General features: G+C 41.3%; 2 protein-coding genes across 2 annotated transcripts; both read left to right on the forward strand.

Annotated features, from left to right (window-relative positions):
• The first annotated feature begins 6375 nt into the window (after nucleotides 1–6375).
• LOC125310813 (nuclear factor 7, brain-like) lies at nucleotides 6376–8681 on the forward strand. Its single transcript, XM_048268529.1, has 6 exons — nucleotides 6376–6926; nucleotides 7068–7163; nucleotides 7243–7473; nucleotides 7570–7592; nucleotides 7679–7785; nucleotides 7973–8681. Exons 1-6 carry the CDS (start codon nucleotides 6438–6440, stop codon nucleotides 8485–8487), a joined length of 1461 nt encoding a protein of 486 aa, XP_048124486.1. The 5' UTR covers nucleotides 6376–6437; the 3' UTR covers nucleotides 8488–8681.
• A 154-nt stretch (nucleotides 8682–8835) lies between these two features.
• Nucleotides 8836–12804, forward strand: LOC125310646 (zinc-binding protein A33-like). The gene is made up of 7 exons (XM_048268263.1): nucleotides 8836–9016; nucleotides 9151–10385; nucleotides 10559–10654; nucleotides 10748–10978; nucleotides 11135–11157; nucleotides 11239–11351; nucleotides 12045–12804. Exons 2-7 carry the CDS (start codon nucleotides 9987–9989, stop codon nucleotides 12557–12559), a joined length of 1377 nt encoding a protein of 458 aa, XP_048124220.1. The 5' UTR covers nucleotides 8836–9016; nucleotides 9151–9986; the 3' UTR covers nucleotides 12560–12804.
• Nucleotides 12805–13382: the final 578 nt, after the last annotated feature.

The raw sequence follows: 13382 nt of genomic DNA on the forward strand, positions 1-13382 counted from the left end.
TGCTGCTTCTGAAAAGACCCAGAGAAAGCGATAGCTTTCTAGTCATTTCCTTTATCCTTCAACACAGACCCTTTTCCCTGTGTACTGCATATCTTCTGATTTTTCTAATTATATTTCAGGAAGTGATACAAATATGATCCACAAACAAGAATGAGTTCACTGGTATCATTAGAGTAGGCCTACCCAGTATTGTGTACTTGGATCTGTATTTGTAGAACAGCTTTTTTTGATCGTGTGGCGTCAGTTTTGGTAGAATCAATAGCTTATTAAACATCAACACTTAAGTGGATTCATACCAGTGAATTTTTCTTCACCCATAAGCCCAAGGCCATTTTTTTTCTAAAGTGAAGACTCTGGGAGGCAGAGGGGGAGACATTCCAGGGGAATGTGCAAGACATTGAATTGAAGCCAGTAGATTAAAATCCATGACTCCCATGGAAGCAGCACGGACATGGAGTAGTGATGAGTCCCTGAAAAAGTTTTAAAGTAACTTTCAAATCAACCACCTATATCACATTCTTGAACTCTGTGCTGTTTGTTGATGTTTCATGACACTAATTGGGGGGGGGGGACCCATACTTCCCAAAAATGAAGAGATTTCCAACCTCAAGGCACAGCAACCTGATACAAATAATGTTGTTTTTGCTTGCAATGATGAAGTGGTAAAAGACTGAAAGAAAAGTTCATTGCTGAGCACAAATCTATAACATCATGCTGTATCATTTTTGCTCCCCCACTCCTCTCTTCCTTTCTCTTTCCCTCTCTCTAACATGCTTTTCTACAAAACATTCTACAAAAAGAGGGGAAAAAAGGAATGAGCTTGTGGTGAGTGAATGTGGTGTATTGCGCTGTCCTGTCAACTCTGGCTTATTGAATTGATGTTCCTCCTTTAAACTCCACTTGGAGTATGTGGAGGTGTGTGGTGACTGTCAACCCAATCTCTCTCTCTCTCTCTCTCTCTCTCTCCCTCTCTCTCTTACAAACACACACACACTCTCTCTCTCTCTATCTGACACACACTCTCTTTCTCTCTCTCTCTCTCTCTCTAGGAGCAGCTGAGGCAGCTGGCCTCCCTCCAGCCACCTCGAGGAGGAGTCTGAGCCCCAAGCTTGGCCTCTCCAAATGAGACCGGCTACATCACCCATCACCTCATCTCCCTGCAGTGCTACCAGCTTAGTGTGTTGATGTGGAAGAGGAGAGATGGTGTGTGTCTATGTGTTCATGTGTGCTTGTGTGTGTGTGTGTGTGTGTGTGTGTATACTTCACACCTTTTGCCCTTTTTTGCTATCTATTTCTTTCTCTTTTTTTTACCCTGAGCGCAAATGCATCCTTCACCTGAGTGCAATCGTATGAATTTCTCTACAGTTATGGAGGGGGATCAATGGTACAGGTACTTAGTAAGCAGCCCTGGTTGGCGCAGTGAAATTGTCCATTTAATCCAATTGAAATGGGGGCCTCAAATCATGTGTGAAAAACTGAAATGAAAGCATCCTCTGAAATAGAATATGCTGGAGGTTCATTTCCAATTGCTTGGGTTTTCACCTGCTACGTGAAAAGCATGAAAACAATTTGTTGACATGGTATAATGAATTAGTTTATAAGACTTTTTTCCTCTACCCACTTTAGATTGAAGTTGGATAAGGATTACTGATCACACAGCCTTTACCCATCTGCTGAGATCCCACTGATTTAGTCAAAGGTAGATTGTGCGACTGAGAATGGGTGAAGAAAGCAATTAACAGTGATACAAATTCGTGATAAATATAAATACATAGTAATACAAATAAATAAAGGAACAGCCAATCAATTGACAAAAAGATATTGCATCACTGTTAAAGATGGTTTAAGCTTCATTACTTCTGTTTTCAGTTTTTCTTATTCAGTTTGTCTTCTGCTTTTGTCCCAAGCATTACCTAAACAAGACCATGCTCCTCTGTTTTATGAGGTCATGAGCTATATGTATGTATGTAGCATGGGGCTGACATATGGACTATTATACACTCTTAAAACTAACTTGCGGTGTTTTTAACACATCTCTGTGTCCAGATAGGGACAACACATTTGTTTTAAGAGTGTAGGTGAATTTAGAAATTGATTGAAATAGGCTACAGAAGTGTCTACAGAGATTTATTCCACTGCTTGGTTGAATTTCCCATTGTCTTACGTAATTTAGAACGACCATTAACCGTATGTTATTTGCACACCTATGAAGTAGATCCATTATTTTGGCCGTATCACACTTGTATATTAATTCGCCGAACTCATTGTGAAGTTTAAATAAACTGTCACGTTGCATCCGAGCTGTAAAATGCAGACGTTTAGAACATTGCAACATTGTAGCAACTAACGACTGGCCTTTGGCAACCATCCATTTAGAACTAGTAACGGCAGTTTGTCCTGCAAGTTGAGAAATTAGTTGATATGTGTCGCGTGTATGTCCACGGTGGTCGCGTCGGGGCCGTTTTACAACCTCGACCGTGCATTAACTTCTGTGAACAGACCACCGTGTCGTCCATTATCCCTTACCAGTCTCTTAAAGTCATTTTAGGTGAAACTAATCGCTGTCCTTGGGATCCCTGTCAAGATCCAATAAAGTTGTGTCATGAGCTCTCTCTCTGCCTGGTAACACGCGCTGATTAAAGTCTGATGACCTCCACCTGTTCCTGCTCTGCTCTGCCTCACCCTCGTTTACCTACCAGCTGCACTGCATTCACCACTCATCATGCCCGGTATATAAAGCCTTGCTTTTCAGTCCACACTTGTCAGATCGTCTGCAAACCCGCTACCTGCCTGTCTTAGAAAACGACTCTGACTCTTTGCCTGTGAACCCAGACCCGCTCGACTACTTCTTTGATCTCCAGCCCCGGTAATCTTGACCTGCCTTCCGTCTCTCTTCTACGAATACAGCCTAGCCTGCTGCTTCGTTTCAATTGCTGTTGTGTGTGTGTTTCCCCCAGGACTTCCCGGATCATCCAGCTCCTGCCATTGCTGCTCGGCTATTGGGGGAACACACACACGCAGACTCTTGGAACTCCCGGAACCCCTGAAACCCCTGTAACCCCCAACCCTTAAATAAACAATCTAACGTGACGCTTTTGTGGTCCTCGTCCTGTTTGGTGTCTGACAAGTTGATTATGTACATAAACAACTGCTAAACACATTTAAAAATATTTAATGAATACACTGGGATTTATATTCTAAAGGCCCCAGAAAATGTGTCCAGAAACAGCTGGGCCTATAATGAATCATCCATGGTAACCTTGGAAAGCATGAGGTCCAATTCACACAACAGGGAGAGAACACTAGTGTGATATTTGGTCTTTTGTGGCACAAAACTTAGTGAGTCAAACAATGTCCAGAACAGCAAACACGTTCTTCCACACTGGGTACTGCAATTTAGCCTTTGATTACGCAAGGTCCTTCCATGTGTAGTCTTTTCTAAATAATATGGCATGGCATGAACATTTAAAATAACTTCTCTGATTACAATTTCTAGACTGTCACCCCAACAAGAGTTGTAGGCCTATGTGCAGCGCCAGCAAATGATAGTGTGTTGACCAAACACAGGAAATATGAGTTCATTTGAAATGCAGTGGTTTCAGAAGGCCTGCAGTGGCAGTCCTCAAATCACTAATATCCCAGCTTGGGGCACTTAACATGGCAGCACTTTCATTTCAGAGTGCCAGGGATTCATATTGATTTCTCCACAATATTCATTTATTGCTGTAGTTTTAAAGGGGAGAGGGGTGTCAAGGGTCAGTTTTGGGCAATAAAACATAATTCTATTTCCCTTCATTCATTCCAGAGTTCCTCATGCAAAGTCAAAAAGTAAAATGATACTGGTCCACAATTTGTAAAGCACCTTCTAGTGCTATTTACTGTATATATTTAAGACTGCAGTACTTGGTAAAAACTAGAGTATTTGGTGAGTCCAATGGCCAAGTCCGAGTCCAAATATCAGTGAGTCTAAGACAACTCCAAGACCATAAATAACGTATTGAGTCAGAACTCGAGTACTACAACCCTGGATGAACCCTATGATATACCCATTCATCACTTACATATTTTACATGCTTTTCCAAACAACAACCAGGATCTATGTTAATTGTATCTGATCAGCATGCATTTCATTTCGCCTTAACTGCTTACCACTGTTATACACAACAATGCATCTTATTATTCAGTTATACCAAAATATGAGAAGGTGGGGTTGAATCATGCAGATGGGGTGGTATGGATGTCTACTGACATCTAGTGGTCCTTGGAGCTACTACAATACCTGAAAATTGTGCTACAGTGTTTTGGTTTGTCACTGCAGCAGGGGCGGACTGGCAATTTGGACATTCTGGAAGAGTCCAGAATAGCTGTCCATCCAACGGCCATCGGCCTGGCTCAATGTTTCATTTAGCTATCCAAACAATGGAAAGGCTACAGTGTCACCAAGATTAACAAATGTCACTACTTCACACCACACATGCCTTTTTGCACACTAACTTTTCATTTTTGCTTCCTTCGATGTACCGGTAGGTTATTTTTGATAAGTAGCCTAAACCAACACAGGGACGTCATATACTGTACCGTTATGGTAAGTGGGGGTCTATCAATAAATGGCCTTGAATGTCTGTTCATCTTTATGACTAACAGGTGTATTTTTCTGAATTTGAGTTTTTCAGATTTTCAGGTGAAACGCTAATAAGAAAAATAGCGTATTGGCAACTGCAACAGACACTCAAGGCCATTTATTGATAGACCCCCATTTACAATAATGGTATAGATGTCCCTGTTGGTTTAGACTATTTATATGAATTAGGGCATGAAGCAAAATAATATTTTTGTAAAAATATTCTGAATATGATACTTTCATTGTACTGAGACTGTATCATGATGGACAACTACAGTAGTGTGTGTGTGTGTGTGTGTGTGTGTGTGTGTGTGTGTGTGTGTGTGTGTGTGTGTGTGTGTGTGTTTGTGTGTGTGTGTGTGTAAATGGTAGTGGGCCTATTTGGAAGGATGTCCAGGGCCTTTTTTTAGTCCCAGTCCATCCCTGCACTGCAGTCACACACAGAAATAAGTGTTCACATTTAGTCAAGTGCCAAAAGAGAACTGACAAGAGCAACCTCTCATTCCCAACAATCTAAACCCCAGCAACCTCTCATTCCCAACACTCTAAACCCCAACACTTTAAACCCCAGCAGCCTCTCATTCCCAACACTCTAAACCCCAACACTCTAAACCCCAGCAGCCTCTCATTCCCAACACTCTAAACCCCAGCAACCTCTCATTCCCAACACTCTAAACCCCAACACTTTAAACCCCAGCAGCCTCTCATTCCCAACACTCTAAACCCCAACTCTCTAAACCCCAGCAGCCTCTCATTCCCAACACTCTAAACCCCAGCAGCCTCTCATTCCCAACACTCTAAACCCCAGCAACCTCTCATTCCCAACACTCTAAACCCCAGTATCTGAGTCTCTGTGCTGTCTCACCCTCCTGTTCTCACAAAGAAACTATTCAGCAGGTTAAGAACAAGGACAAGATCTCCTCTGACGTTCATGATTGAAGGGACAGAATGATGGGCTAAAAGATCAAGCCGATGGCTAAAGTGGTGTGACCCTTCTCTGATAGCTTTTGTAAAGGCATTATGACTGAAAACCTAAAGCCCACCACAAACAGCCAGCGATGCGACAGTCAAACGTGACGGTGGAATTCTGTTCATCTATTTACTACACACACTACTGGCGACGCGATCCTCACCCATCGATTCAGTGGAGATACACTGACCAGACAGCTGTTTTCTATTATGATGTATCAAATCGCCCTGAGGAATAGAATGGGGGCGATTAGAACGATGTGACGGCGGTCGTTCCACGTGCCGTATGCGTTGTCCCATTCTCTTCAATAGATTCTATTCAATTTTGCCGGTCGCCTGCCATAAATCGCCGCTGCGTCTCCGGCCGTGTGTGTAGGCCTTAAAGTGTGAAAATTGATTCTGAAACAGACTGCTGACCAGTGGTGCCTGATCACAGCCTAATCTAGTGACAACATTCACTATCCCAGGGTCACTTTTACTGAAAAAGGTCAGATTTTGAAGGTGAGAAACTACCCTCCTTTCTGCCTTTAATGGTTTATGATTTCTAGTAAAGTATAGTCAAGATAGAGGATGATTCATTTAGGCCCCAATTATATAAATAATAAATTCTTCAGGGGGATTATTTTGGGCTTTAGGAAAATAGGAAAAGCTCCTTCAGAAACATAGTTCTGTTAAATCCTAGTGATTGTGGCAAAACAGCAGTGTTTGGAATTCAGAACATGTTGTCATGGTGTGACACAGTCTGACAGCAGTTTAAAGATGTTGCTTAGGAACCAAACTTTGTAACTCATAACAGCTGGCAGGGGAGAACCTCTGGCATATCTCAGTAGTTTATCTGCTTGGGAACATGAAACGCAAACACCATGCGGCTCATAAAGGCAGGAACTTCACCTCCAAATCAGTCAAGTCAGTCAGAGCTAATGACGAGCACGAGCCCAGAATAGACAACCAATCGTGTTATCCTGATGAGAACCTCACCTGTACGATCTGCTATGCTATCTTCACTGATCCTGTGACTCTCAAGTGCAGCCACAGCTTCTGTCAGGAGTGCCTTCATCAGTACTGGAAGGACCTGGATGTGTCCCTGTGTCCCATCTGCAGGAGAGAGTGCTCAACTGAGGAGCCCACACTAAGCCTGGCCTTCAAGAGTCTCTGTGAGTCTGTCAAAAGACATAATAGAGCTGGCCATTCAGACCAACTATGTCCCTTGCATGGAGAGAGGCTGAAATTGTTCTGTTTTGAAGACGAGCAGCCCATTTGTGTTATCTGTTACACATCAAAGATGCATAAAAACCATGCGTGTTCTCCCATTGAGGAAACTGTGTTAGACTTAAAGGTGAACGCTTTTTTCCCCTTATCACAGTAGTCCTGAAATAATTATTTAGAAAAAGTGCATGATGCATATCAGTTGGCACTATGTTTAAAATAGGTTGAGATTTCAATGAAAGCTATTCACAAATGTTCTTTTGTCATGCAGAGGGAAATGAGAGATGGAATTTCCACATTTCATCAAAGCCTGAAAATCCTACAGCAAACAAAAAATGACCTCCAAAACACTGCCACTCAAATACAGGTAATCTATGGACAATAAATTGATCAATACGATAAATTATCCTTGTACAGCAGTCTTATCTTATCATATGTATTTCCAGAACCAGGCACAATATTCGGAGGTACAGATCATTCAGGAGTTTGAAAAACTTCACCATGTCCTCCGCAAGGAGGAGGAAGCCAAGCTTCTGGCCCTGAGAGAGGAAAAGGAGCAGTTATGCAGACAAGTGGAGAACAGAATCAAAAAGGTTTATGGAGAGATTGCTACTTTGCTAGAAACTATCGATGCAATACAAAGGGAAATGGAATCCAACCACATCCTTTTTCTACAGGTAGGAATTAAATGGTTAATGGATTAAAGTTAGTTGTCAATAATGGCAGTGGTAAAGTTAGATGTCAATAAATAACCAGGTTTGTTTCTTTTTCAGAAATACTATTCAAATGCATACAGGTATGTCACATTCTGTCTGTTGGCCATTTTTACTGCCTAAATGAAATACAGACTCAGAGTAGGCCTATGTGTTAACTGTCTTGCAGACTCAAATGTACAACACCAGAGTCAGAGGACTTGTCAGGTGCCCTAATGGACAAATACATTTGCTCTCTAAATCACAAGCTATTGTTGCCATCATTTTATTCAGATGGTGAGTGCTTAGACACTTTGCTTAGACACTTTCCATCGGCATAATGTATTATCTTAAAAAAAAAAAAAAAAATTTTAAATGTGAGACAGGTGTATGAATGTCTGTTTAGAAGACACACTAGAAATCTCTGTTTCCGTCTCATCAGATGTTGGTTTCAAACATTTTATGCTAATTATTTTCCCTTTAGGTACAATGACTCTGGACCCAAACACAGCTTCACCCAAGCTCATTATTGCAGATCATCTCACTTCACTTACATATACAGAGGAGAAGCAAACAGTACATGATAACCCAGAGCGGTTTCAAATTGGCGTACTGGGATCAAAGGGCTTCACTGCTGGTCGTCACAGCTGGGATGTTGAGGTCGGTGACAATGACAATTGGACCCTTGGAGTGGTGAGGCAGTCAATCAAACGGAAGCAGTACCTGAAAATGCAACCAGTGAGTGGATTGTGGAGCATACGCTTCATCAGTGGGAAGTACAGGGCTGGTGTCAAGGCTCGGACCGAGCTCAAAGTAGCCGAGAGACCTACAGTCATCAGAGTCCTACTGGATTACGAGCGTGGAGAGGTGTCATTCTCAGATCCATCTGCAAATATGAGTTTGTACAGCTTCACTGATGTGTTTACTGAGGAAATGTACCCCTACTTCAACAGTACAAGTTTGAAATGTCCACTTCGCCTGTTTCCCCTAACAGCCTGATAAAGCAAATGAACTTCATTTTTGTATCACTTACAGTAAATAACTAAATGGATGTTGAGTGTGAAAGTTGTCAAGATCACTTTAGTTGGAAAACCATTTATCTTTAAGTCTTTCTTTTACATGTGCAAACTCCATGCTGCAGTGGCAGTTCTACATTGAATTACAGCCAGTATACGTTATCAGGACATAAATAAATACACACTATACACATAAATATATACAATCAGATATATATAAAATGTAACAAGAGCAGAGAGCAACAATAATATAAAATATTAAGAATATACAAATAAAATATAGAATAAATGTTCTAAATAACACAAATCTTTCATCACACAAATGTGAAAACACACTAAAGAGAATCCAATTATTACAGAACAGAAAACACCAACTAAAACCTGACCTTTCTGGCCTTCCTTGATGCAAAATCATCAGTGATGTCATCGTATGAAATACGCTCCCATACTGAGTGATTGAATCTGATGACGGCAAGGCCAGTGAGCCGTTCCTGGGACATGGTTGACATCAGGTACAACTTGTCATATGACTGTCCGGTGGATTCCTCTGCCTCCAAAAGTCCCATAAAATGTTCTCTGATATGGGGCTTCTCCATCAGTGACACCACTCTACTGACCACTGACAACTGTTCTGTGTGGCTTATAGGCTATCTGGGGTGCAGTCCAGAAAAGACAATGGTCACTGAAATCCATTGGGAATACACAACTATGCATATCATTATGAGGTGTATTGGTAAGAATGAGATCTAACAGGGATGAACAACTGGGTATGTTCATATTAGGTCATCTGGGTTCTGCGATCATTTGGTAAGATGAACTCATTACACACATGTTTTAAGTCATCAGCTGCTGGAGAGATCCAGTCTAGGTTAAAGTCCCCTAAAATGACAGCTTCAGAATTAACCAGATAAGTGAATTGCTCTGAGAGACTATGTAGTGCATTGGGATTGGCAGAGGACGGTAAACAGCCACCGAGTTTTACTCTAATGGCTAGCCTAGGCCTAATAAATGAAACTGACCCAGTACAAGTGGAAACTCTTACAGAGGAACTTAAACTGTTTCTAGCATAAATAACCACGCCACCACTCCAGTCATTAACCAAGATTCTGAAATGACAATGACGTCAGGGTCAGAGTCCTATGCTTATCTTTTCTTTCTATCCTTCTTAAGAACAGATAATATGATGCCACATTACATTTCAAATTAAAAACTGCAGCAGTAAATGTAAAAGTAGAAAACCGTACATTTCATAATACAGTACATAATTGCCATTTCACCCTTCCATTTAGGCTATTACAATATGAAGACTGAAAATATAACAAGACAGTGAGACTTTATGGACCTTGTCTAAAATCGTATCTTGTGTAAACAGGGTTAATTCAACAGTCGACCAAAAACTGGGCAGGGCTTGTTTATCCGGAAACCCAACTGAAACAGTAACAGTTTGTCCCGACAGCCACAAGCAAACTGGAAACTGTCCCCATGGATGATCAACTCACTCTGTGTGAGGACAACCTTTCCTGCCCAATATGCTGTGACATCTTCAGGGACCCTGTGACACTGAAGTGTAGTCACAGCTTCTGTCAGGAGTGCTTGCAGAAGTACTGGAAGGACCTGGAAGTTCTGCTGTGTCCCGTCTGCAGGAAGAATTGTTCGTCTGAGGAGCCCACACTGAGCCTGGCCTTCAAGAGTCTCTGTGAGTCTTTAAAAAGAACAAACAGGGCTTTTCAACCTGACCAGCAGCTATGCCCCTTGCATGAGGAGAAGCTTAAATTGTTCTGTTTCGATGACAAGCAGCCTATTTGTGTCATCTGCCACACATCAAAAAAACATAAAAATCATGTGTGTTCTCCCATTGAGGAAGCTGTGGAGGATTTAAAGGTAAGGCTTTTTTCTGTGTCACATCATCCCTTTAAGCAGCACACCACTGAACTGAAATTAGTTCATTATTAGTTATTTATAATATTTTAGTTAATGCATATATACATTTTAATATCATATTCATTTTTATCAGGTATGATTTATTTGTGATTAATTTTGTAATTTAAGTGCAGAAGGAAATGGAAAACGGAATTTCTGATATTAATCAAAGCCTCAACATCCTGAAGAAAACAAAACATGACCTTGAAAACATGGCCACTCACATAGAGGTAGGATACTATATGGATGATAAACAAAACTAGACAGGATTAACTAGACAAATGATCTCTCTTTAATAGTGTCATCTTGATCTATGTTTCCAGACTCAGGCACAATCGGCAGAGCTGCAGATTATTCAGGACTTTGAAAAATGTTATCAGTTCCTCCGCAAGGAAGAAGAAGCCAAGCTTGTGGCCCTGAGAGAGGAAAAGGAGCAGAAACACAGAGACCTGGACAGCAGAATAGAAAGGGTTCATGGAGAGATTACTACTTTGTCAGAAACTGTTGACAGAGTAAAAATTCAAATGGAATCCGATGACATCCTGTTTCTACAGGTAGGCTTGACCAAAAGCAGATGTTAATATCGGATGTTTGTATTGGTCACATCATATACCAAGAAAAGGTTTTTATCTGATTTGATCTGTCAAAATTGTTCTGATTCTAACAAGACTGAGCATTCTAGAATACGTATGTGTGATTTTCTTTTTCAGAAGTACTATTCAAATCCCGAGAGGTATGTCTTGTTTATTCTCCTGCCAACTTGTACTACCTTAAGGTAATACAGACTCAATGTGCATGATGAACTATCTTTCAGACTCAAATGCTCAACACCAGAATCAGAGGATTTGTCAGGTGCCCTGATCGACATGACCAAACACGTCTACCCTCTGAATCATGAACTGTGGTTACAGTCATTTCATCAAGCCTGTGAGTGCTTGAACATGTTTCATGTGTATACCGTAAATGATTACTTAAAGTGATAAAAGAATGGTTATGTGTAGAAAGTCATGTGGTTCTATGAAGACAAATATTATGCTTCAGTCATTTACTATTGCAAAATCTTCTCTGCATTTTTAATTACTTTCAATAAAGCACCTGATTAAAGGTGCTCTAAGCGATGCCACACGTTTTTTAGGCTAAAACATTTTATGTCACTTACTACAAACATCACCTAACCAACTGCTAGCTGTCTGTGTCCTGAATACACTGTAAAAAAAATGCGATCTCTGTGGACAGCCCAGGCTCCAAAAACGGCAACAAAAACCACCTGGGCCAACCTAGCCCATAAAAACATAACAAACTGTTCCAGTCAATCACAGACGAGATGCTAGTTTATAGGAGAGTTTCAATTGCATGGGAGCAGCACGGGAGGGAGGGGGAGGAAGTAGCGAGCTAGCTCTCTGTTTTGTTTGAAAGTCAACAGAAGTGACGTTACCCAGCATCGCTTAGAGCACCTTTAATATTGTGAGCTGTAAACATTTGTTGTACCAGTCCATTATCAGGCTGTAGTCAACTGTGATAAACAACTTCCTGTGGTACAAAATACTGGTATCAAGTTAAAAAGGCTGTTTCCTGAATGTATTGCTGAATGTGCAATAAATTATGATTCCCTCCCTTAAGGCCCAATGACTCTGGACCCAAATACGGCCTCATTCAAGCTCATCATTGCCGATCATCTCACTTCACTTACATACACAGAGGAAAGGCAAACAGTACCTGATAACCCAGAGCGATTTCAAATTGGCGTACTGGGATCAAAGGGCTTCACTGCTGGTCGTCACAGCTGGGATGTTGAGGTCGGTGACAATGACAATTGGACCCTTGGAGTGGTGAGGCAGTCAATCCAACGGAAGCAGCTGCTGAAAATGCAACCAGTGAGTGGATTGTGGAGCATCCGTTTTATCAATGGGAAGTACAGGGCTGGTGTCAAGACTCGGGCCGAGCTCAAAGTAGCCGAAAGACCTACAGTCATCAGAGTCCTACTGGATTACGAGGGTGGGGAGGTGTCATTCTCAGATCCATCTGTAAATATTACTTTGTACAGCTTTACTGATGTGTTTACCGAGGAAATGTACCCCTACTTCAACAGTACAAGTTTGAAATGTCCACTGCGCCTGTTTCCCCTAACAGTCTGAAAGAGCTAATAGATTTTGTATCACTACTGTAATAAATGATTGAATAGACCAACAGAGAGCTCTGTCTTGTCACTTTTAAATGAACCAAGTAGGCTTTCTCCATAATGCTCTACAGATGTATGCCTCTCCGTTTACCCATGGCGAGGGACTGAAATGTCCACTGTGCCTATTTTCCTTAACAGTCTGAAAAAAACAAATAGACTTAATTTGTGTATCAATACAATAAATAACTAAATGGATCATCACAATGATGTGCGTGTGAATGTTGTCAAGATCACTTTAGTTGGAACACCATTTATTTTTAAGTCTTTATTTTAATTGTGCAAACTATGCTGATATTTTCTCAAGGCTCGAGTTAATGTGTAGAGACTCTTTTGATACTTCGAGCAAAGTTTCATGTTGTGTCGAGCCTTCTTAGGGCCCTATCAGCGATCTAAAATGCATGGTCACCCGCTAATAGCTTAGGGATTTGTCCAGTCCACATTGGGGGTGGTTTTGTTGTCAAACTCTTTTCAAACATCGGACGCCTGGCACAACAAGGCGGTTCTCATGTTTCTTAATCAGTCATGGGTGTGTTTTGGACTTTAAACCAATGAAAATTACATCTGTCATTCCCTTTAACAGCAAGCAGCGCAACTTCAAACAGCGCAACTTCAAACAGCGCATCTGTATTTTGATAGTCAGCTGCACATTTGAACGAATCTGCTTGCACGCCTGTTTAGTGGAACAGGTATTCCACTAAACCATGCTTTACTAAAACCTAACAGAGTATAGCCTACATGCATCTGCACTCATTTTCAAAACTTAACACCCCTGGTGTGTG

The sequence above is a fragment of the Alosa alosa genome, chromosome 17 (assembly GCF_017589495.1).
Source record: "Alosa alosa isolate M-15738 ecotype Scorff River chromosome 17, AALO_Geno_1.1, whole genome shotgun sequence".
Classification (NCBI taxonomy): Eukaryota; Metazoa; Chordata; class Actinopteri; order Clupeiformes; family Clupeidae; genus Alosa; species Alosa alosa.